General features: G+C 43.6%; 1 protein-coding gene across 1 annotated transcript in view; it reads right to left on the minus strand.

The window, feature by feature from the left end:
* Positions 1-777: 777 nt before the first annotated feature.
* sorbs1 (sorbin and SH3 domain containing 1) overlaps positions 778-26,781 on the minus strand; it is a 43,140-nt gene continuing 17,136 nt past the window's right edge. The window contains exons 14-27 of the mRNA XM_084077223.1: positions 22,684-22,733; positions 20,014-20,189; positions 16,084-17,490; positions 14,578-14,642; positions 13,530-13,700; positions 12,318-12,364; positions 11,976-12,090; positions 11,498-11,623; positions 10,782-10,976; positions 10,051-10,581; positions 9,292-9,387; positions 8,569-8,753; positions 7,007-7,113; positions 778-5,401 (exon numbers count right to left, since the gene is read on the minus strand). Of these exons, the coding sequence (XP_083933349.1) occupies positions 5,334-5,401; positions 7,007-7,113; positions 8,569-8,753; positions 9,292-9,387; positions 10,051-10,581; positions 10,782-10,976; positions 11,498-11,623; positions 11,976-12,090; positions 12,318-12,364; positions 13,530-13,700; positions 14,578-14,642; positions 16,084-17,490; positions 20,014-20,189; positions 22,684-22,733 (3,339 nt within the window). The 3' untranslated portion in view covers positions 778-5,333. The remainder of the gene's footprint in view (positions 5,402-7,006; positions 7,114-8,568; positions 8,754-9,291; positions 9,388-10,050; positions 10,582-10,781; positions 10,977-11,497; positions 11,624-11,975; positions 12,091-12,317; positions 12,365-13,529; positions 13,701-14,577; positions 14,643-16,083; positions 17,491-20,013; positions 20,190-22,683; positions 22,734-26,781) is intronic.

Genomic DNA, 26,781 nt, shown 5'->3' on the forward strand with positions numbered 1-26,781 from the left:
TACACATACACTTCTAGAGGACATTGGGGTCATTCTAGGTGACACTTTCTTGAATTCAAAGCAAGCATTTACTTTTCACTGAATTTTCACACCAGAAGGCAAAAAGGCTTGAAACCTAACTCAGACACGTTCTCTCTCGTCTTGTTTTCAGCAGAGTGCGTTCATTCACAATAGGCCCCCCGGGCTCTGTGCTCCAAATAACAGGTTTACAAGATAAAATAATGCCAAAGGCATCTTTCTACCTGTGAGTCTTCTTGGCCTATTTATGCAGTTAAACAGTAACCACCATGAATCACATTATACCGTTACATGTGGAATGCAGGGCGGATATGTGTGGGGACAAATGCAATAGGTCCTCTCCAGTGTCTTCATGTCACGGACCCCCAAAAGTGATATGTGTATTATACTGTGTGCCGTGCCCCCATAAGACATTTTGTGTTAGATTTCTAGCTTGAGAAATAATATAGTGAAATTAAACGTCCTCATTTTTCTGGGCAGTCGGGACCCCCTGGAGCCCCCTCAAGGACCGCTGGGGATGCCCGGACTAGATACCCACTTTGAGAATCACTGGATTAGTACAAATACATGTCCGTTCAAATAGATAAGATACTGACATGCCAGTTGACTCTGAAACATGCACATACATAGTAACTATTGATTTATAATAACTGATGACAGATCCATCCCTATGCTGTTTAATGACGTGGGTTACCCCCCCAGAGCTACCCACTGTACCCTTTAGATTAGAAATCAAGACAGTTAACTTCAAATTGTTTATATGGTTTATTAAATATTGCATAATACCGAAATCACAGCAGTGTAGGCCTATAGCATCATCTTCATATTAATATTGTCAATGTAACAGCACTGCAAATTGAAGCAAACAAACCAGAACCTGTTGCAGGTTGTGCATCTCGGCAAACTAAACAACACATTCTTATGATTATTAATCATTTATTCGAAGCATTGTGTCACACTTTAGATACTTGCACAGTAACTGACAAGTTCTTAGTAAATGGTTCTCCCAATCACATAGACTAGGACTATGGGAAAACAATCATAATATTAAATATGTCATGGATACATTTCAGTGATAAACAAACAAACAAACAAAAAAGTAAATGAAAATGAGGCACAATTTTGCATCTGACATAAGGCATTACGTTTCTCACAGGTGGCAGTGTAATGGTGTATAACATCACATCACACTCCCTGTGCTCAATAACTCTTCACTCTGTGCTTTGCCAAAATCCTTCAGGTAAATAAACTGGTGCAACTGATAGAGAGCTCATTTTGACTTTTCCATCACTTGCAATCTGTTCTTTATTTTACATATTTACAATCCTTATTGTGCCATGCTGCTCAATGGTTTGCATGTTCATTCAAGATCAAAGTTAGATATAATATTTTACATATTATGTATACACTCCCCCAACATTCAGAAATTCATACATTCACACATCCGGTGATGTTTTAGGCCGCACATTGTCCTATCAACTTTCTACAGTGATTTCTTAAGCCTGATTTTTACTTAGTTGTGCGCCGGTGTCTTACATCGAAAATAATAACACGTTGCTTACAAGGCACAAACCAAGTATAAATCAGGCATTAGGGTTTTGGATGTAACAAAATTAGTGAGTCTATCATAAAGTCTATCTGAGATGGAGTACACCTCTCTGCAAATTGCATGTGGATCTTTAGACTACCTTTGTTCTAGAAAATAAAAAGAGTAAAAAGGTATAAGTACAAGCATTACTGATGATAGCCTACAGTTCATACAGAGTCCGCCATCGGAAGCCATGTTTACAAAAATCTTTTTGTTTATGTCTATGGGAGTATTGATTTCATTTACAGAGATGAAAAAGCATCATACCTCTGTTATGTGACAAAAAGCCTGATAAGACATATCAGTCAAACCCAGCAATGTATTAGTGTTTATATCTTCTAGAGATCTAAAAAGTGCTATCTCCAGCCAACTGAGAGAGAGAAATACAGAACTGTCATACAGAAGATTAATAACTTGTCTATGTTGCTGCCACGTACAGTTTTCAACCATATTCCAATCAGGTTAATATTTCACATTCACATGGCAGAAGTAAAAATGTGTTCTTAGATCTACTGAATGTTAGCTTGAATATATTCATTTAGAATAAATCATGTTACAAGTTTTGTATCATATGGCAATCTATTAATTAAATTAATCTGTATGGTTATAGTTTGAATATAGGCTGACAATCTGTGTGACGTGTTTCAAGCATCTGTTCGTTATGGTAATTGATTTGTCTAAACAGACCTGGGCCATGTAGTTTTTACAAACTACAAACATTGACTTACTGTAGCATTTAATAATAATAATACATTTAAAAATATATATATATTGATTTTAAGCTACACCACATAGTCAATGTTTACCACATTAGGACAATTCAGACAGTGACAGGTAAGCTGTCACTCACAAAAAGTCAAATCATTTGACTTTCACATACATTCCTGTGGTTGTTATTGTCATATGTGGGGACCCCCCCTCCGCCCTCATCCATCTGGTACTCCACACAGGATAAAATGAATGCTAAAGAATCCCTGCATGTACTATGTGACCCTGTTCTGCTTGGGATTGATTGCATTTTGATTGAGTACAACACGGTGGATGATAACAACGATGAGGAATTTGATAAGAACAAAGGGACGAGAGCTCCATGACTTAAGGTATCACCCTCCGATCTGCATTTGTAGAGGATCTATTCCACCATATGGTGCCTGTTATGGGATCTGATGATGCTTGAGATGGGGGAGCTCTGTTCTCAAAGGAAGACTGATCTGGCGCTTTGATATGGGAGTTCAAAACAATCTTCCCTGAGGGACCTGTTGCAGCCCAAGGACCAAACTATTAAACTTATGATGTCTGTTATTTGTCTGCTAGGCTTACAGCACAAATACTGAGGCAATGGTTGATGCTGTTTCATGCTCTGAATTGATCTGTTGATATCAAGCCTTTTATAGTGCATGCTGTACTGATGTCGACTTATAATACCTTATGAGTTCATTCCAATAACTGTATAACCTAAGTTGTACACAATACATATGAAAATATTTAGCCATATCAGTTAGGCCTCTGAAACGGTTTCTGTACACATTTACATGGCTGGAACATACAATGTTGAGAGGAAGCGCATGGTTAAAATGTCAATGTGCCCTTAAAAATCAGTATGATTATACACTAAACAGCCTGGCGGCTTTCACTTAAAAGACATAACTGTTTTTGTTTCATGATTGATTAATCTACAATTATCTTGCAAAGGGGAATCTCCCAAAACGTCCAAACAGGAAGTTAAGTGCTACCACGCCTGTCCTGTGGTTATGCTGGAGCCAGGCTAGCCTAGGCAGCTGTCTACCATCAGCTACCTTACAGTCATCAACTGTGACCACACAGCTTATATTACCTCTAGTTTTAAGGACGAGGTATGACATTTTAACATGTGAGATATACATGTTAGCTTAAACATGACATATATGATGTTCTTTTTTTAATTAGGCTACAAAAGATGTGTTTGTCTGCCTTCAGAGGTATTTACTTTGTTCCGGCAAGTAACGTTTAATTTATACTATGTTGTCCAATGGTGTTGCGCGCCGAAAATGGCCAACATACAAGCTCACACTGAGCTTATAGATCGGCTATTTTCGGTGCACAACACAGTTGTACGACAAAGTATAAATCAGGCTTAATACAGTGAGTGTGTCTCAATTTTGTGTTTTGTGATACTGACAGAAATAAAACACAAAGCTAAAGGTGTATATACTATATACATTTGAACCTTTAAGGATTTCTGTCATACACTAGAATTATTGCAAAGGTTTTAAATGGAAAACAAAAGCAATACTGAACTGGCAGCCGAAGCTTTTGGACTGCATCAAGTAATGAATTCTCTCATAAGGAATGAGCCAATACTGACAATAGAGTTCTTCAAAAATGCATTAACGGATAAATACTTTTCAATGTATTGTGAATTTTCACACGATAAGGCAACCCCCCCCCCCCCCAAAAAAAAAAAAAAACGAAATAAAACAAAAACAAAAAAGAGGGAGCTCAAAATATTCTTTAACTTCAGAGACTTGCAAAAGAAGTCTTAGTGTACATACACTGTACAGTACATTTACTTCTGGAGGACATTGGGGTCACTCTTGGTGCCACTTTCTGAAATTCAAACATGTATGACCTGTTGGACTGCACGGTACATAGGTATGTCCATTGAAACATTACAACTTATTGGGTATCCTTTGGAAGAAAAAAGTATCCGCCCTCTAAGCGGCATATCATACTGTACATTAAATGTAGTTTTCTGTCTGCATGTGTAGCTGATAGTGAAAAACACCCATGGTCCTTGAAGGTAGCTGATGACAAAGAGCTGCCATCCCACATGACATCAACACATTGGCAATTTTCAGACTGGCAGCCCAAATCCGATTTTTTGGCCTATCTAGACTGGAATCAGATTGTTTTTAATCAAAAAACACATGGAAACTGATTTATGAAAATCAGATTTGAACCAGGTGGTTTGAAATGTCATTCAAATCACTTAAAGATATGTCTCAGTCTGGATACTCGAGTCTTTTTTATATCAGATGATGGTGTCAGCTGCCAAAAATAACCGATCTACAATCTCAGAGCGTGTCACGAATTACGATAAATCTGATATTTTAGTCGGGTGACACCGTTGTATGACAGAGTATAAGTTAAGCATAACTCAAGACTATGTCATGACTACAGCAATCAATGCAGATGGACCTTCGCAAAACTGATCGGATCACTTGCAAATGACAGTGTGGACAGTCAGTCCTACAGATCATACTTGAGAAACCGGAATCAGATTTGCCTGCAGTCTGAACAAAGCCTCCGAGTACCCAAAATCCAGCTCAGGTTAGAAGATCCACTCTTTCATCCATATTTTGCTTAGCTGCTGCTCCCCGCACCGTTACGTGCTACGTAAACACTTGTGTACAAAGTAAATGACACTGACAAAAATGAGGCTATAATACTAGTATGTACAATATGGTGGTGGTGAGACATTTTCGAAGAGTGATTTTGACTTAGAAATGACACTTGTGGTCAAGGTATACACCATACTGAGGTTTGGGCAGTGAGTCAACAGCTGTTCTCTATCTTCGCCTCATGCACTTTGAACATACCACACACCAAACTGATCACCTACCCAGACAAATGGATTCACCTGGCTAAATGACAACACTAACCAACAGCCATGCGCAATAGTAATGACTTCCCACGCTCCACATCCACCCCAAGTGTTAGAACCATGATTACAAATCGTTACAGTTCTTTACAAGTTCACCTCCTTCACGTAGTTTCCTGGGAACGTCCCAAACAGTTTTGTCCTCTTTGAGGTACCTAGAGACAAAACGAAAATGGAAATATGTACAGATTAATGGAAATATGTAAGATTAATGTCCTTACAGAAAAACACACAAAAAGTCAACAAACACATCTGCTTTACACATTTGGTGTCGTGGTTAAAATGATCGCCTGTGAGGTCACACATGCCCGTGCTGACTGGGTTGAAGTCCCTCTGAACATTTCCCCCTGTGACCCCTCTACACTAATGGTACGTTCGGCTCGACCCTGTCAACTCGTAAAATCAGAAATTTCTGAAATTAACACCAGGAAGTTGCACTTGAATGGCTTAAGAAAGTCATAAATACCAGGGTAAACTTGGTCCATGATTCACGCGGTGGACAACTGTTAAACAAAGTGTCATGAAACACATATCCATAAAAGTTCCATTCCTCTGTGTGTAAATGATTATTAATAGTGAGCCTGCAAGTAACAAAAACAAACACCAGAGGTTATGCCTGTGCTTCCGCTATTCTCATTTTGCAGTGGGCAATGGGATTGGCCCAGCTTCTATTGTTCACATGAGACATTAACCCAGGGGTCTTCGACATTTGTCAGGCCAAGGACCCCCAGATTGAGAGAGAGATGAAGCAGGGAACCCCTCTACATTATTGTATAAAATTGTGTTGCAGATTAAATGTTTTCATAGATTTCATAGATAGCTTCATAGACGTGTTTGACAGCACTGTCGGTGTATGTTGGATTCATGTTAATGTGTATGTTCAGACCTTTAACCACTTAAACCGTTACAACGCCTCACAGTGTGAGGCGTTGTGAGCTTGTAGATCTGCTATTTTTGGCTATTCTGAGTTCTCCTCAGAATAGGGATGCTATAGTTCAAGTGGTTAATGTAAAAAATAAATCCTAAGATTTGACAGCCCCTGTGTAGTAAATCTGAGGACCCCCTGTTGAAGACGCCTGCATTAACCTGTTCCCGATGACCATCAGAATGCAAGCAGGTGGTAAATATGACTTGGTCATGTGACAATTCTCAGTCTTTACGAGTTGACGAGGACCAACAGAATGCACCATATGTCCCTTTCCCACTCTTAAAATAACACTCCTCCTTTAACAACCTTATCTCCACATATTTGTCCTCACTAATGCCTACAGGTGGCTGTGGATAGTTCAAGAAAGTATCTGCTGATGACATTATCTGCAGGGATTTCAAACTAATGGACACTAAGTCCTTACTCATCATGGAATATTAGCATTTTAAAATAGTAGTCACGGTTGATGCATCAATGAAAAATTACATACGTTTGAAATCCCCACCGAACATTACCTTAATTAGCAGATATGGTACTATCCTATACTGAGCATGAGTGAGAACTGATATGGAGATGGTTGGAGAAATGGTTGGAGAAAAAAAAGTGTTCTTCTAATAAAGAAAAATGACAAAAAGGAGAGTGGAAACACCGCTCTCCTTTTACAAAACCATTTGAACTATATTTAATCTTCCCGGTGTCACCACTAAACATGCACATTGCACCCATGCAAGCCTCTCCTGTCACTCTGAGGAAACCCTATATGGATGGATGTGACACAGTGACTATGACTATATCTCTGAGGAATCCTATCCTTGGGGCCTACAGCACATACCAACAAACCAGCCGTCATCACACTTCTCCATGACGCTGACAAGATCTCCCTCCTGCAGTTCTAGCTCATCCTCATTCTGTGGCACGTAACTGTACAAGGCCTGAAAACTGGAGCAGAACAGAACACAGGTTCTTCAGAAACATGATCACTATCGGGTTTGAGACACATGCATGTAAAGTAGGAATGTATGAAATAAATAACAATAACAAAATAGAAACGGTTCTGCAATGCGCGCACACACACACACACACACACACACACACACACACACACACACACACACACACACACACACACACACACACACACACACACACACACACACACACACACACACACACACACACACACACACACACACACACACACACACACACACACAGTGTATGACTGTGTGTGCATGTCACGGTGTCCATAAATGTGTCTACCAGAGGGTGTTGTATACAGTATGTGGCTCGACTATGTACTGTACACCTGTAGGTTGATTTGTTAAAAATGCAGCTGTGTTACAATCACCTTACAAAATACTTGTAAATAGATGTTTCCCACTTTGTTAGCACAAATAATGTGCCTAAAAACCTAAAATATCTGGCATCTTATTCCTTTGAGTATAAGATTTGTATTATTGTTATCATTAGATGGTATCCAGTAGATATACTCTGTCTGGCATTCTTGCTTCAAGTAGTGTAAGTGATATTTTGTGTTAAAATAAATGTTAAATAGCTCTATATTCTGATAGTAATAATTTCTAGTGTTTGTTCAGAGTGTTTGTTCAGTAATATAATAGGTGTCTCCCCATCTATTCATCTCTTTAGTAAACAGAAAATAGATTTTCAGGTCAGGATACCAATTTTATCCAATCAGGAGAGAGAACTCATAGAGAAAGATAAACAAGTGAAAGTGGAAGTGATAAAACAAAAGAGCAAAAATAATTTGTGGGTTTCTCTGCCCTGGTTGGATAAAATTGGTATTCCAATCTGAAAATGTATTTTCAGTTTACTAAAGAGCTGGAGAGATGGGATAGTCCTGATACTGAACAGACACTCTAGTCCACATCAATGACTACCTAGGAATATAGAGCTTAACCTTTTAACAAAACACTTTTTATGGCGTGGCTCTCCAAGAGGCTAGCTGTCTATTAGTGTGTGTGTGTGTGTGTGTGTGTGTGTGTGTGTGTGTGTGTGTGTGTGTGTCCAGAGCTAATTTCACAACCCGCTGGACTGATAAGCGCCAAATTCCTTGTGAATACTGCCAGTAGGCCACAGAAGTACCTCCACAAAATAGTTTTCACATGTTTTGTACTTTTAAAAAAAAATACGGCATTTTAACTCAAATTGTATGATAGAAGTCAATGGGCTCTGATCATTTTTTTTGTTTTTGTTTTAAACAATAAAATATCACTTACACCACCTTTAACTCGAGACCCCTTACAAATAAATGTACGCATAGTAATATCATTAGATATTAAACTGTGTGGCCTACTGAATTGAGCCTTTGGGGTGGACATTGATTATTAGCGGCATACAAATTATCGATAGGTCTGACTGGAAAGTTTCACTCACATTCCACAGCTGAGGCGGCTGGGCTCCGGGCTGCTGCTGTGGGACAGGGGTTGCTGGGAAATGATGAAAGATTGTTTACTGGGGTGGGGGGGCAGTCTGTGGACAGAGTCATGGCGGTATGACAGTGTGCTGCAGTACCTCACCGAGGTCTCTGCTATATTCATGATCTCATTACACACCGCCTCCTAGTGGTAGGCCGCCACAGAAAGACACACAACGGCCCGCAACCGGTCCAACCAGGCAGGCCGATTGAGAAAGAGATGAAGTTGTGGGATTAGGGTGTGAGGAGTTAGGGGTGGAAGGGTGGGGGGCAGACAGGAAGTAGGTCCAGTAAGTAGCAAGGCAGAAAAGGAAGTGATCCGTTAAAGGCCAGGAAAAGCCAGAAGAGATGGTGTTGGAGCCCGGGAAGGAGGTGTAAGCATAGAAAAGCAAGACACCAGAGTGAGTGCAGGTACAGAAAATATGAAATATTAGTTAACTTTTTCATATATATCAAGAGCATGCAGCATTAAGGAAGGGATGATAGAATTAGCATACAGAGACAGAAGTAAAGTAAATGTAAAAGCTCTGAAGTAAGTTAGACAATGGAATGGATCATTAGCAATTACAGGTTAAAGAGTTAATGAGATCATGAAGCCCATCTATCTTCTAATCTGTCCTACAACATAGGCCTATATAACATATTGGCCCATTATGGAGCTACAAATCTAAATAGCGCCTTACCGCAAATGAGTTAGCATTGTTGTTGTCGTGGATGTCGAACAACATGACAGGGCTTCTGGAGGTCCGTCCTTGGTAGTCAGTGTCATTCTTCACCAGCTGGAACAGAGACGAAGAGAGAAAAACACTGGATTCAGTCTAAGGTTTTTGTCAAAGGAATATTGGCGTTTTGCCAGAGCTGAGTGGCATTTCCCATGCATTTCCCTGTGGTGCAGCTCTCAAATGTACCACAGCTATTCAAACAATTAAAGCCAACACCTGAAACCTTTGCTGTCAAACTGTACTGTAAGTACAGTATACCTACAAGAGAATGATCAAGTTAGTTAACCCACATCAACCGTCTCAAAAATTAAGTATCACTTCTGCAACATGCAGCCACATGCTGAACTAATTTGACAACAAAATGATCTGTTCGCGGATCTTCAAACTTTCCACACTTTATACTATGAAGCAAATGTGGAACCTACCTAAATAAAAACGTTGACGCGTTAGTAGTGTCACACAACACCATGCAGGTAACTCACAGCCTTAAACAGTGTAAAAACTGGTTTCCTTATGATCTATTCATTACACACCCATCATTTTTAAACACCGGATACAAGGCAAAGATCAACTCCAGATTAATCCGACAGTTAGCCTGCACGACAGTGTGCTGCACAATATGCTCTGACAAGCGGCCATTCAAAGGCACCATATTGGGCCCTGAAGCCCTTGTCCCAGTGTGAGCTTGAGATGCAACACCGCACACCATGCAGACAATACCTCTGCTGGGCTATTTCGCCAGCTGCCAGGGGCTTCGCGGCCGCTGCCCCCGTCTCTCTCTGTTCCGTCCCCCTCTGCCAGCTCCCTCTCCCCCTTCAGCCATCCCTCCAGCACCGGCCCCCCGCACGGGCTCGTATTGCGGGACACGTGTGGGGAGGGAGGGGACAGCAGGAAGTCCTCGCCCGGTGGCGGGGTGAAGGTGAGGAAGGGGGTGGCCGAGCTGGGGCGGGGAGGGTACGGCGGCGGCAAGGGGGAGGCGGAGGGTGAGACCCCCGGGGAGTTGCAGTACGGGCTGCCGTGGGCGACAGGGGGCACGGGGCTGGCGGAGAGGGAGGGCGGCAGGTACTCGCCGCAGCGGTAGGACACGGTGGGCAGCGGGGGCAGAGGGGGGGTGGGGGCGGCAGGGGGGCTCGCTCCGCCCACGGTCAGTGAGATCCATTCGCTGGAGATGGCGTGCACCTGGGGGGACACGGACCGGCGCGGGGACCGGGGGAGGGGCATGGGGGACGTGGCCTGACGGTTACGGTACAGCTATCACAGAGTGGCATGGTCGCCCGGGGAAAGAAGGCATGGCGGAGGAAAAGAAGGAGGAGGGGAAGAGGAAGACAGACAGGAAACGTAAAGGAAAGGATGAAACAACTTAAGTATGACGTCAACCAAAAAATAAATATACATGTGGGAAAATGAAATGCCGGAGGCTTCATTTGTGAGCAGCATAGTGCTCGCCATACCTGAGGAGACGCGTTGGTGCTGCGCTGAGGCGACTGGCTGACGGGAGGGTCAGGATATTCCAGGCCATTTTTGACGCGGGGTCGTTTGTGCACTTCTATGTAGGTGACAGGGAAGATGCCTTGGCGATTGGTGCCGGAGATCTTGCCCTCGTACCAGTTCTCGTCAACTCTGCGAATCAACGTGATCCTTTCTCCCTGCGCACACAAATTAACACAAACACGCGCACGCACGCGTGCACACACGCACACGCACACACACACACACACACACACACACACACACACACACACACACACACACACACACACACACACACACGCACAGAGAGTAGTCAGCATGTGTGCACAACCTCAGGTGATAACAATAGTGTATGTAGGGCATCAAGGAGAAACCACATGCATCGTGTTTCAGCAACATAAATCAACGTTGCCTTTGTGTGTACAGTATGTGACTCTGTGGTGTCTGAAGGGTGGAAATGTAACATGAGGCAAGGTGTTACAGTAAAAATAGCATGCATGCTCAGCAACACTTCACTGGATGGATAAATCAGTAGCTTTGAATGAGAAAAATGGGGGGCTGTGGATTTGCTAAATGGCATAATTCCTAACATTAATCTGTCCACCACAGTCATTTGCAATGACTGTGGTGGGTTTCCCACCGCATTAAATTAAGTAATTGTAAAATGGCTGCCGTGTGCATATGGTCAATTCCATACCTTTCTGAAGGACATTTCAACCACTGTGTCCCCAGTGAAGTTAAAGCGTGCCAAGGCTTCCCCGTACTCCAGAACCTGAACTGGGACACATTTCTTTGGGTGGGCCTTCTCTGTGGGGGGGAGGAGCTATGGACAAGTAAAACAGTGTGTGAGAGACCACCATTTGACCACATTCTCAGGCCGGCCATATTGCTCTTACTTCATACTCAGGCGAAGGGTAACAGCAAAATGGCCGCCATGTGGTCAATATGACATCCAGTTTACAGTATGTCAATTCAGACTCACAGTAATTGAAATGTCAGCATGTAGAAATGTCATCACATTTTAAAATTACATTTATTGGCTCATTGTGAAAGGGTCTGCTATGGTGCTATGGTAGTATGGTTAATACAATTGCACTATTTCAGTGGTAATGTGTCTTACTTGCTATTTTGTCTAGGTTCATTATCAAGAGTTAAAACAAAATAAGCCTGCCTACCTCAACGTAACTTCTTGGGAAAATTCCAACTCTGCCATGATGCTCTCCTTCATACCAGTTCTGATCCACCTGTCGGACGATGTACACAATGTCTCCCTTTTGAAACGGCAACTCCCTGCCAAAACACCACAGACATTGATCAGAAAAGATGGTTTAGTGAAATTACATAAATAAATCAAATGGAAAAACTTAAGTTGTCACAGAACATTATACACTAAATCATTACATACATTATGTGTTGTACATGATGACTGTAAATGTGAATGCTTATATTTCTCTCACAGAATATTTCATGCATGTTGTGGCAAACACTCTTGGCATGCCATAATGACTTTCACCTACTTTAGAGTCTCAGCTCTGAAGTCGAAGCGGGCCAAGGCTGGAGTTCTCTGAGGATACACAAAGTACAGACGGTTAGAAGACAGGCTATGGAAAATAATATTCATTATTTAAAAAAAGCGTGCCACTTGATTTAAACATACCGTTAAAATGATACCCTTGATCGTGTTATGAGCAACAAAAAATCACAAAAATCATCTAAAAGAAAAAATACAGTTGTTACACTGTTTTATAAACGATGTATAATTATCACTCTTGCTATGATGGAATTCTGAGAATATTTGTTGATTAGCCAGTATTAAGAGTAGAGAAGCTCCCAGTGTTGTATGAACCATGAGTCTGTAAGCTCATCTGCCTGTGTTGTGACCTTTCTGTGTCCCCCAATCTCCCTAGAAGATTCTAGCAATGACAGGAATGACACTCTTGTGACTGTGTTTCTGTTTCAGCTCCAGCCCGTTCGGGGCTGCCAAGAGAGCAGGCAGACCGTAGTAAACAGTACAAGAGTGCTAGTTCACCTCAAGGTAACGCGGTTATGTCGTTATGACGATTCACTTGGACAGGGTCTCAAAATAGAGTCAAATATTCACTGTGAAAATTGCACAGACCCTGGTGTCCGAGTGCACATATTCTGTGATAAACTCAGCTGATATATTACTCTGACCCTTTTAGTCCACAACACTGCAGAGGAAGCCATCTGTGAACACAGACACCCCACTGACACATCCCCCCAGCCAGGCACCAACTGACATAGCATCTGCCTTGTTATTTTCCTTTAAACCACGTTCAACCTGGCGTCCCTATTTTGGGCGTTTCATTATGGGCGAAAGGTTTCCAAATTATTTAAAGATTTACAAACAGCTTAAAAACCTTCAAAAATAGATGAAATCTCGTCTATTTTTTACTTTTTGTACATGTTGTATATGTTTATAAGCATATAAGGCTTTATACTGTACATATATATTGTATGTATACAGTAAATGGTATACAAGGCTTTGATTCCAAGTATTTGCCAGTAAGTATTTCGTCTTTTTGTATGGTATCTGCATGTCATTATAGGCGATCATTTCATACAATTTCCAAATGTTTAAGTATAGCAAAAATAAATAGCAGATCTGTTGTGAGCTTGTAGATAGATTATTTTCAGTATTCATGGTTTCATGAAGTATATATAGGCCAGGGATTGAAGTAAGTCCTTTTGGTCTCCAGGCTATATACCTCTATGCCTGATTTCCTTTTCTCTGTGTTGTCTGTGATGTTGAGCAGGTCTCCGAAGCGCTCGTTGGTAATGAACTGATGGTGGGTTGGGACAATGCCTGCATGCCGCCTCGACGCCGCATCCGCCTCTTCCTGCTCTCGCTTCAGCCTCCGTTGCTCCTCCAAGATTTTCTGTCAGGAAATGGGGACAGGACTGTTTGTCTCAACCCTGCCAGATATGGCTCGCTTTCTTTCCCACTGTTTTATTCATGCGACAGACTTGGCATTATATAACACATATGAATGTATAATGCATGAATATCTGAATATCTTCATATTGGAGTTGTTTTTGATGTAGACACATTTTTCTGTGCGGAAACATTTTCTGCGATGATTTTATTATAATCTCTGCCTAATGCCTAATTTACACTGTTGCTTGCCGACAAGAACTGATCGGTTATTTTCGGCAAGCAACACAGTCACGCAAATGAGTATAAATTGAGCGTAAAAGATAGGGTAACAGATAAGGGACAATTTCAGATATTAATATACTATGACGTATCTAGACTACAATAGCAGTTGTACAGCCTGAAAAGCTGGCTGTACAGGTAGTAGAATGAAATTGAAGAAGCATGACATCATGAGTGGATGCTAGTTGTACAGTACCTAATGTATTAACTGTATGTGGTACAATATCGGCCTATAGATGTATATTGTAAATTCTATGATTTAAAACTATCTCTAATTGCAATGCTCTGGAACCCTTTCTACAGCCTTTTTATAGGGAGCTCGGGTGACTTGACCAAGTTGGACTTCTTCCACTCCTGACATCACAGCCTTGAGTATGCTGGGAAATGTTGGGGCGGATTTAGTTGATCAAACACCGATTTCCAACACATTTGTGTATTTACTGTTCATGAGAATGCCAAATTATGAAATACCGTAGATGCTGGATTTTATTTCACAGCACATCCACATTAATTGAATTTCCACCATTTAAAATGATCTGTTTCCATGTTTTTAAGTGTCTCCCCAGGCAAGTTTGTTTTTGAGATTAAGAGGAAGTTACCTCTTTATCTCCATGACGTCTCCTCAACACATCATCCTGGTTCTCCCCATGAGCCGGGGAAGAGTCTGAATCTAGAAGGAAACAGAACCATAGTTATACTGTGAAGCACTGTCTCAATCGCATTTATACAAGAATAAAACATGGCGGTAAAGTCCTCGATTTCAGTGAATATAATAACATGTAGGAATATATTAATTCGGCCTATTCATGCTTTGAATAAACACCATCATGTGTGTAATAAAAACACCAATGGTAACAATAAAACAAAATGCACACACATCACACATCCAAAAAGCAAACCGTATTCCCACATGCACATAGGAATAAACACAGAGTGATTGAATGTATGTTCATGAAAAAAAAGAATGATTAGAAGAAACAAAAAATGAACAAAATACTTTTGTTCTTCTTGGACAGAAAATAAAAATGACAAAATGGTTTACTGTTATAAACTGACCAAGGAGCATCAGTTTATAGTAATTTCACTCAGTGAACTACGTAGCTGTGCTATTTAGTTTCCTCCCCACCTCAACATACTGTAGATGATTTCACTGTATTCCCAAGGAAGGGTATTGAGAAATAACTTCCAGCTATCTTTCTGTTAGCTGTATTTGTCACCCGCTATACTGTACACAGTGTGTGCGAGAAACAATGCTCCAGCTGTTATCTAAGGAAGCCAAAGCAGGAAACATCTTGCTTGACTTTGGACAAAACCCCATCGTAGTGATAGAATGGAAGATGCAGATGTGAACAGTCCCCCAGACAGAAAAAAATAACAAAAATTCAAATAATACTGACACTGTAATACATCACTTTGAGAAGAGTATGCAATGCTACTGCAGCGACCGCCATAAACATTACAGATTCACCAGTTTGTTTACACAAGCAATACCATAATGTTACAGCACTGTGACACTGTAACGTTATAGAGCTGCATGAACAACAACACAGTTGAGTCACTTTGATTTCAACTTTATAATAATATTTGATCATTTATTTTTTACTTGTTATAATTAAACTTTTATGCAACCTCCAATCATATTCTAGTATAAATCAACCCTTTAATATAGAACACTGTCACGGGTGGCGAGCAATGCTTATGTGGCCTTGGACGTTCTTGCATGCACCTCAAATCTGATGTCACCAGAGGACACGTATACATTACCAAAAGCTGCCTGAGTCCCCTATAGTCACTGAAGTTTTTTGATGGGTGTCTGGGGGGGGAGTTGTCGGGCAAGACCTTTACTCATTCACCATGAAATGGAAGAGAGTGCCAAAACACCACACTCAGAGCTGAGACGGAGGCTTCAGCAACACTTTCTAACACACCACACAGATCAGAGATGGAAGGTTTCAGCGTCACGTTGTGGCAAGAGGGACACAAAAAAAAAAGTGAAGACGAGAGTCGAGAAAACGAAAATGAAGGGACCACAGAGATGGGCACGCATGTAGGAGCGGGACAGAGGAAGAGGGTGGTGACAGTGGAGAAAGTATGGAGATAGCCACCTCTGCGGTAAGCGGCCATGGGATGCAGTAGGTTTCCGTTGGCGTCCAAGAAGCCCTCCCCGTTAGTCAGGCGCTCTGCGGTGCCTCCCTCCCCGTTGCTCAGCCTCTCCAGGACCTCCAGGGAGGACAGGCGCTGGGGGATTAAAGGCCTACACTCAGGAGATGCACAGCTGGGCCTTGGGCTCCCGGTCATCGCCCTGGTGGCCGTTAAGGTCCTGCGTGCCTGTTGGGACTGCAGGGACTTGCGTAGCCTGAACGGTGCCGGGCCCATGAGGAAGAGGTTACCAGGGAGGGTGGTTGAGGCCTTCTTCTCTGGAGGCTGTGCCGTGGCCTGCTGCCGTTCATGCCTCAGGATGGTGGTGAAGCGTGTGTAGGATGCAGGGCAGGAGCCTTTACACTTGCTGGGTTTGAGGTGGAGGTGGTGGTTTAGGTGGTGCAGGTGGTGATGGTGGCGGTTCTGTGGAAGGGAAGGTGTGGTTGGAGTTGTGGGGCTATCTGACGCGCTGCTGGTCGGAGTCATGGGGCTCCCTGATGCACTGGCTGCTGGGTGGGATTCTCCCGGGGAGTTGTCCTCTGTCTTAGTCCCTGAGGGGGACCCCGTCCGTTCCGAGGATGCGGCATCCTTCATCGTTTGGTTGCCCGACGACGAGGCCTCCGCCCTGGGCGCCTTGCCTTTGGCATCCCCCAGAGGGCAGGTATTCATCTGGGCGGGGTCGGCGACCAGCAGGGACTCGGCGGACACAGCGGATGCCATGTAGAGGTGTGTGGGGCTGTGCGCGGGGCCATTTCCCTGTCCAGAATGCAGGGTCGGGAGCGAGGAGCAGCGAGTTGGCAGGGGGGTGGATCGCTGGATGATCATCTCGAATTCACTGATCCGTGATGAAACGGCGTCCCGTGGAATGTGCCCATCACCTTCTGACCTTTCACCCCCATTGACCCTCACCTTCTCGAAAAGAGACGCCAGGTTGCGGACGCTGCCCATCGGGCTGGAGCCCACCGAGCCGGGCCGCTGTATGTGATGCATGGTCCTGTACAGGCTAGAGAACTCAGATACACTCCTCCGAGGTGCAGAGGAGTCATTCCCCAGGCCGTCCATGCAGTCTGAATCGTGCCCGCTCTCCCTGTCCTCTGCTCCAGCACAGTCTGAGCCACATGTCCTTGTGTATAGATCCTCACAGCTGTGGGCCTTAGGGTTTCTGTCAGACCTAGTCCTGCACTCCTGACTCTCGCCACTGGGGGGCAGAAGCTTAGGCTTGAACTTAGAGGGGAGGATTTGGGGTATGCAGGCTTTGGCAGCGGACAGGGCCTTCTTATTCTGACACTGGTTACCTATTGCATTACTGGCAATACGACTATTTACAGAGGAGCAGGGTGAAATTATATAGCCATTCCCACCTTTATAATCCACTGGCAAGCATGCAGGACAACAGAATAAACAACATATTAGGTTACAATGGTCACAGGTTCACACACATACACACTAAAACACAGTGTCAGGCACATTTCTAAAGTAAACACCAGCTTCCGTCCAAAATTGATGAGAAGAGGAAGCGGACTTGATGCATTAAATGTACATCAAGTAATCAAATGACTGTTATATTAATAGCATGGAACTGCTGTGTAATATGAAGTATAATGCTTTGTAAAGATGGAGCAGGACAAAAGCTAATCTACTAAGTATATGTTAATCTAATAGTTTACTCTTTTAGTCAAGATCACTGTGAGGAGCAACATAAATAGTGAAACAACACAAAGGAATACAAGAGTGTTATGCCATGGAAAGCTATGCGATGCTGGAAGTTAGGTAAAAAAATCAATAACAAATACCCATACCAGAAAACAAAGGTAACGTATACCCTGTAACCCTGCACATGCGCATGTCTCACTGCAATATCAATATATATTTCTAACAACAACAAATAACGAAAGCATAAAAAGTAAATGCCTATGCACTCAAAACTACTTCAAAACTGCTATCTGCCTGCTCATGACCATATAGTCCTGATATTCCCACTTTGATGTATTTCATATCACATAATAACACAACATTATGCCCCTCTCTGTAATATTTCACTGTGCTCTCTTAATAGAACGGTACATGACTGCCGTCTCTGCTGATTGGCGCTCCCACCACCATCCAATCTGTCGCTGTAATTATTAATGTGTTCTGCAGTGAGAGTTCAACATAGTGGGGGCATTAGTCTGGCGGTTCCTCATAACGGCGTGATAGCAAAAGCGCCACAGATGGAATGAGGAAAGGAAACATCACTTTCACACCCTGTGAGAGTCTGCTGAAGCGTGACTAATCTCTCCGTCTCAGTCATGTCTGACAGAGACAAAACGCACAGAGGAGGTGATGTTGATACTAATATCTGAATCTGGCATCGAGAGAGAGGGTAACCCTGATCGCCCTCATGGAAGTTTGGTTCCTTGAGACACAAAGTGTTATTGTTTTATTTATTAATTTTTATAGGCAGAAGGCAGAGACCAGCTCAGTGGCCGCCCTGAGACTCGGAGGTCGAGGGATCAATCCCTGGCCGAGTCATACCAAAGACTATAAAAATGGGGACCCAATGCCTCCCTCGACATTAAGTGCTGGATTGGGGGTAAGTCCCTGCGGCATACTTGCGCCATGTCCATGGTACGTCAAGCTGCCCCATGCTACGGAAACAGGAGATAGGCTCCTGACCTACGGGCCAAATACCTCGGGAACTGTTGGTTCCCAAGGCAGGGACACATGATGAAGGTTATGTTCCTTTTCTTTGTGCTTTTCGACACCGCACCGTGTGCCTGTTGAACAGCCACTGAGTATATGCATGAAGGTGGTGCCTCTGGCTGGAGATGGGCCTAATGATGAGAGAGTGTGCTAGTCAGATGACTTTGCTCAAGCCTTGCAGCTCTGAATCCTTTGACAGCAGTTTCTACTACTTGATTACCTGAGGATTCTAGTCAAGCTTTTAGACGCATAAAGCTCATAAGCTTGACGCATAATCAGTCAGCTAAAACATCAGCCATCACTTCTCTTCATTTCCTGAATCAAAACCCTTCAGCTACTATAAAAACAAAAATAATAAGTTAGGATTATATACGTTCATCATTTACGTGAAAATGCTAACTGATAGACACATTTAAACACATGCTCTCTGACATGCTTGACTTTGGAGCAAGTGTGACTTCTCGGTTGGGATGACAGGTATTGGGGACAACATTGCCTATTGCGCATGACATGTCCCCTTCCTTTCTCCTCCTTCTCCCTCTCCTCCCCCTCAGCATTTCTCTATCTGGTCATGTGCACTGGCATTCCAGGCTCTGACCTCACAGTGACAGCTGACTTCCTCATGAATTCCCACCCTCTTCTGTTTATCTCACCCCTGTCTGGTTAGGCTGAGAAGAGCAGAGGGCTGTTTATCTCTCTCCTTTTCCCTCCTCATCCGTCCCTGGCTCTAAAAGCCTCGCCCTAAAGCTTGCCTAATGGCTGCCTGCTCACAACTGAAGCACAAGAGGGGAGGGGGGATCCCCAAAGTTAGCTTCCATTGATCTAAAAAGAGAGCCTCACTCCTTCCATGACTTTTCCAAAGCAGATGGCCAGCACAGCATTCAATGGAAACTTCCAAAACTAAAAACCAGGGGGGAAAAACAGAAAAAGAAAACCGCTGTGGGAATGAATGCTGCGAGATGATTGGCCATTGCCATGATAACCTGGAGCGAAGAGAATGTGTGGATTCCAACGTAAAGTTAAAAGGAAACACATGTATCCCTGACATGTTAACAGCTTAGCATTGCTGTCTGCAACACATTGGTTCTGTCTCAGTGGTTAAAGGGCTTTAAGTGGACCACTGCCTATCTCTTCATTCACAAACGCACACACACAAACACACACACAGTACATACATTTCCCTGGGAACATGTGCTGCATGTTTGGAAACCTACCTTTAGAGGAGGTGCTGCCGTGACGCTTGTTGAGGGCCCGTAGACCTTGCAGGGGAATATCTCCACCCTCCAGCACACTCTTGTAAACATGGCGGTCGTTTTCAGGAGCCCCAGGCTCACTGTTGGGTGATCCCCTGTCCGTCTCCACCTCGCTGTGTCCTGACGTACAAGAGGAGCTGGGCGGTAGAGAGAAACATAAAAATTACTGCTGGAAATTTAAACTCAGTCTCATTTATTTGGATAAGTTGCGTAAAATGCATTTATTGGAAGAACAGAGGCACCCCCTTTGGAAACAGTAGTATGCTGCCATATGGCTTTCATTCGATTTGGTCTGACGTAATCAACTTAAGCGCAATGCAGATTTAAAGGAGACAAACTAAGCTGGGACAAAAATAATGGTGCTTTTATACAAGAATGTGTGGAATTTGGACAACTGTTACGCGGAAGCATGGACTCCTACCCTTATTTTGACATTCCAATGTGAGAGATTGCTAAAAATATTCCCTGACTGTTCCCACATGGTTGCACCTGTACAATTCTCAGGTTTACTCTCTGTTCTGGATGCCACTGAAGTGCTTTGCATTCTGCTCCTCTATTTGTGCAGACAAGGTGAGCTCATTAACCCACAAAGAAATTCGAGCATCATCATTAATCTAGGTGAAAAAAATAACACATACGCTGTAAAAAAAAATACATTCTTTATGTAAAAGAAAGAGGAAAACTTAAGGTTTATTTTTTGAACACATTGTTTTTTTGCTTCTTTTTTTTGCTTCCTCTGCCCTTGCCAAGTCAGTTTTACAAGCGTAGGCCAATTTACAGATATATTGCACTAGTTATTCACCACCTCAACAATAATCCCTTTCATAGATCTCAGAAAAAAGCTATTTGGACACTGCTGGCAGCAGAAGGCCACATTTATAGGTAACAGAAGGCCAACGTTTAGTATAGTAACATTCAATAATTTGAATAGATTCTGCACAGGACTTGTACAAGGATCCGAGTAACGCAATGGAAGATCTCAGCTAGTCTCTTGGAAGGACTTTGGTGAAGTCATAGAGAGAAATAGGAAATTAGGACCCAGCGCAGCAGCATAACCACTAAAGTTTAACTGAATCATGACACCACAGACCAAAAATGTCCATACAAACTCCATTTCAATGGGCGCACATTGCCAAACTTGCTGACACATGCTGTTTGATTCACTATAAGAGGTTACCGTACATTGCAAGACTCCTGGAATAGCTCAGTGGTATCCTGATGGACACAATAACTTGACTTGGATGCTATTCGATTTATCTACCAAAATGATTCTCTCTCTCTCTCTCTCTCTCTCTCTCTCTCTCTCTCTCTCTCTCTCTCTCTCTCTCTCTCTCTCTCTCTCTCTCTCTCTCTCTCTCTCTCTCTCTCTCTCTCTCTCTCTCTCTCTCTCTCTCTCTCTCTCTCTCTCTCTCTCTCTCTCTCTCTCTCTCTCTCTCCCTCTCCCTCACACAGGATGTCTGTTACTGACCTCACTCCAACTCAAAAATAACATTAGCTGTTCATTCAGTTATCTGTAACTGACATTAAGAGGGATGCCAAGTGAAGAGTCTTACAGCAAGCTATTATCTTAGCAAGAATGATCTTCAAACTGATCTCCAATTTCAAAGGCCCAAGAGAATTCCCAAGAAAATGCTCCCACCCTAAACACATGTGCCTTTGAAGAAAGTTGGTGTGTGGCTTTGTGCTTTTTCCTATGAAACGTTAGGGTCAATGAACTCTCACTACAGTATCTATCTGGAAGCCATTAAACCGTTTTGTTTGTTGACACAAAAGCATCAGGCATTATTGTATAATAAACTCTTAAAGAAATGCATGTACAGTAAACTACTTTGTTCTGTCTTCTTTTCTACCCAGTACTGAAGAAAAAAGTTTAGTTTTACAGAAAGGTTCAAGCTGTATTTTAGGGAACTCTTCCCAGTGTATTTGAACAACAAAGCTACACTCCTGTTGATGCTTACTGGCACATTCATTACAACAGATGGAAAGTTCTCTGCATAAACTGAGGGGGATGTTTTTTTGCTGGACGGGAGCACATGAAAAGTCACCATGGCTCAGTGCAGAATTCCTTACATTTTATTACATAAACAGAAATAGAACACATAAATCTCTTCTGACAGAAACAAAGCCATGGAGGACTTTACACTGTTTGTTGTCTTGTTGATCACCCATCTCCTTTCATCATGCAACTGTTTGTGTCTATATATTACAGTGACACACACACACACGTCCATCCAGAGTGACCTAACGGTTTTTCAAAGATATGCAGCAGGGTGGGTTTGGGACGGAGTTCCCTCTATTCTTATACCATTCAGGTTGGACTCCGCGGACTGCTGCTTTTAAATCAAATCAACACGGAATGGCCATGTCCCCCAACTACCACCCCAAATATACCCTGAAATCCAAACAGAGGACACATTGTTCTGTCAGGTTTTTCACATTATTAACAGGAAGCAGGAGTCCCCTCTGTAGGCGGGCAAGCTCTACAGGATGGAGGAAACGCTTCGATTCCTCATCTGACACTGGGCTACACAGTAGCACAGCATGCCTCGAATAATCATCGGCATTCCGCTAAGAGTCAGACAGCCTTAAAGCAGATGCATCAATACAGGAAGAAGAGAAGGGTGGACTTACTACTGCTGCAGGTCGGACGCCTTTTCCAGGGGGCTGAAAGAGGGGGCACTCTGCAACAAACCAAACAAAGAAGTCATTGATAGATCCACAGGAAGGACTCCTCCACACAGAACAGAAGAAGAAGGAGCATTAGCTATGCTCAGATTCTCTCGTCTCTCTCCCCTGCGCGCTCTGCTTGTCTGGGCTTCTCGTCCTCCAGTGCTGGGCGCTTAAGATTTTGCTGGACCAGGCTTGGCATGGGGGAGTAAAGCGTGTGTTTTGACCTGCATGCAAGTTGGAGAAAACAAGCAGCAGTAAGCAGGGAGGGGGGGGGGGGGGGGGAATTGGGTGGGCGTGCATCGGTCAGGGGGCACCCATGCGGGGAGGGGGGCTGTCACAGCCTCAGCCAATAGGCTGCTGTCTCTCGGTGAAGCCATCTCTTTTGTCTGGTATTGAGTCACTCTCATTACCAATGGAGCAGACCAGAGCGGGGGACAATTAACCAGCTGGTGGAGCAAGCGGGCCAAATTACACACACACACACACACACACACACACACACACACACACACACACACACACACACACACACACACACACACACACACACACACACACACACACACACACACACACACACACACACACACACACACAGAAAGTCATTCAAGTTGGATACACGTGTCTCCATATTTTTCTATTAACAAAATAAACTACAAATAATACAGTCAGGAATAAGACATTTGAAAAATACATGACACACAATACAATAGAAAATTGAGATATTATAGAAACAAGCAAACAAAAAGCAAAAACAACATTAGAGATAAAGGTAAAACAACACAAGTGCAGTGTGAGTGATTGAAGCACGAAGGTGAGGGGAAATACAGCTGGTATTTCTGGGCAGTTACTACCCCCAAAACACAGGGAGAGCCATTCGCTGGGGTACCACCCTGCTAGCGTTTTGAATGGTTTAGAGACGGCTAATTTTAGCCCACTGTCTCTGTTGCTTTTCTCCTGTGTTCACGTCACGGAGGGTAAAAATAACGTGACGTGACACAGAGGCTATGAATAAGAGCACAAGTGTTGTTTGCAAATAAGATTGCACAATCCCATGCCAGCCAGCCAGCCTGGCCCTGTTAGTAATGCCACATCCACTTCCCCCATGGCGAAGCCCCCCCACACCCCGGCCCTGTTCCAACCAGACCAGGAGTGATCTGAACAGCTCATTTCCCACAACATGCCTTTCCAGTCAGTTGCTGGGGCAGGAGGATCATTATTAACCTTTCAAAATGCCTGTCTTTATAAGAACAGAATTTAAGTCTGGCAGGTCTATAGTCTGATCTATTTATAAAGCCAAATGTTCCATGTCCCTTCAGCCTTTTGAGAACACGCCATGACTCAGAACATGTCTGACTCAACAGAGGGTGAGATGGGGGGGGGGGGGGTGTTTGATAGTGTCCCCTGATACCCGTGGGTAATTGGGCTTACACATACGGCGCTGATGGAAAGTCAACAGGAAACAAGCATGAAAGGCTTATCTCAACCCGAGGAATGGAATCTTAATCTTATTATTTACAAGACGTTCTGCAGATGCCCGGGTGATGTCCGCGTGTGTGACAGACAGTATGTATGTCACGTACCAAGCAGAATTTTAAATTCCTCCTAAAACTGGCATGAAAAAGCCTTTCACATCCCGAGAGAGCTGTGTGCGTTCAAAAATGGCTTATGGAATGATTAAGGCGGAGAACATAAAGTAGGTGAGAGATGATGAATGCACATTTCACTTCACCCGTTGAGCAAATAGAGGTAGAGGGTGATATTGCTTGCCTTATCTATCACACCAGAAGGTGGATGTGTCGTTTCCCTGCCACTGTATAAGGACAGGGAATGGAGAATCTCCTCCTAATGAGTCAGTGGAACGCTTGCTCACTTTCACAGGTCTGTTTCCAAACAGGTGTCTCCTATAAGTCATGTGCACGTGTGTGTGTGTGTGTGTGTGTGTGTGTGTGTGTGTGTGTGTGTGTGTGTGTGTGTGTGTGTGTGTGTGTGTGTGTGTGTGTGTGTGTGTGTGTGTGTGTGGGTGTGTGTGTGTGTACGGCTGTACGCCCGTTGGTTAGTGTAGGATACTGCGCACTTCATTCGCATTCAAAAGAGCAATCATGAGAAGTTCGTAGTAACATGAATCCCATTCTTTCCAACACCTTATATATACTGTATGTTGCTAGGCTCTAATGAAAACAACCGTTCCCCCTGTGTGAGGCGACCTTTTACAGCTAGACACTCGTCTCATCAACACAAAACACTTAGAGATAAAGGTTAAGTGTATGACAAAAGGTCAAATATGAAATCACAATGATGTAGCAGGCGTACGGGTTTATAGCTTGCTTCCGGTGGCATGGGGGTAAGGGGATGGGGGTGGAGTCTGACACCCGATGGTCTCCATGTGAGTCTGAGCAGAGACAGAGTGGCAACAACCCCCCCCCCCCCCCCCATCAGAATATGCGATCCAGATGGAGTCACTCAGTCAGGCGTAGGAGGGTAAAAGCGCTTCTTCCAAACCAGAGTTATGTATGGAATTCCAGCTCCAACAAACCATGTATGTCCTCATATCTCTGATTGAACTCCCCCCCGTGGGTTTCCAAACCTGCTAACATTATTCGAGCGGGCTGTGACTGTGCACACGGTGTCGCTGTGCACTAACCACTTGAGAATGTATTTCACTAGGTTTAAGATTGCATCACGTCAGTCTCCTGCATGTTACATGTCAGGCATCTAGTTGAAGTTCCTATCGAGTGAATCGCGGTGAGTGAGAAAGTATGGGGGTCCTTGATCAAGGACATTTCAACAGGACCTGCGGATGTTGATGTTGACATATTGGCTGCTGGGAGATCTGTTCTGTTATCTTCTGTTTATGGGCTGGTCTCACAGAGCCACACTGCCATTATTAGCACTTTTCTTAAGCTAAATATGGAAAGAGAGATTTCCATGGAATCAGAAGAACTTTCGATAATGTGAAGTACTAATCCTTAGACCTCTACAGCAGTCTGATGGTCATTTATCAGAACAAGGGTCCATCTAACCAGAGGCCTTAAGGGCCAGCTTTTCATGTACCCCCTGAGCAGTCCAATCTATTCTGGCTTCCAGCCAGAACACCTCTAGCCACTCTGACTCAAGAACAGTTATGTCAATCAAATACCAATGAGCCAGGGTGTCTGGCCGGGGCCTGAGGTCAAATACTACACATACCAGGTGTAGTTTTAGAAGTGGCTTTGACATTAAACAGGAGCCAGTGGTCAAACCGAGCTCACCCGGCAACCATCCAGGCGGTGATAACACCCACAGAGGGTTAGCAGCCTCTTGTGCTTCTAACCCTTCCCGTCATATTCAGTGACCTAGAGTAGCTGGAGTCGGAGTCAACCATGTCTATCCATGGACACCCTTGTGACTCAAGCACAGCGGCGTCTGGGAACAGGAGATCCCTCCCCCGTCCTGAGCTGATGCTAGGACATGATCTCATGTCGTAGGCAGGGGTGCCGCCTCATATGATCCAGGGTGTGGTGTTCCAAGCAAAGCTGCCCGGAGGTGACTGACAGACAACATGGACAGGGAACATCTGCTCTGCGGGCAGCCAGTGCCATACTTGCCTGGTGCCAGCTAAGGCCCGAGGCATGGATTTGTCAGGGCACCGCACATCTAACTTCAACCGAGTCATCTATGACAACCTCATTCCCTCGCCCTTCAATCACTTGGTAAATATACCAGATAGACAGACAGGCAGGCGGATGGACAACATTTAATACCTCCGCCAGGAAATCATGCGTTTGGCCTTGTGTGTATGTGTGTATACAGTATGTGTATGTGTGTATACAGTATGTGTGTGTGTGTGTGTGTGTGTGTGTGTGTGTGTGTGTGTGTGTGTGTGTGTGTGTGTGTGTGTGTGTGTGTGTGTGTGTGTTCGTGCGTACGCATGTGTGTATGTCTGCAGTAAATCTTGTGTGCTACTAGGCTGTCATATTTCTTTTCACAGCAGGCCATGGACTTAAATTCTCAAAGATTTTCCAAATCGCTGAATGGGGAATCGCAGAGCAATCATCTCTCCAAGCTATGGGATAAGCA

Source organism: Gymnoscopelus microlampas (assembly GCF_963454915.1).
Source record: "Gymnoscopelus microlampas genome assembly, chromosome: 13".
Classification (NCBI taxonomy): Eukaryota; Metazoa; Chordata; class Actinopteri; order Myctophiformes; family Myctophidae; genus Gymnoscopelus; species Gymnoscopelus microlampas.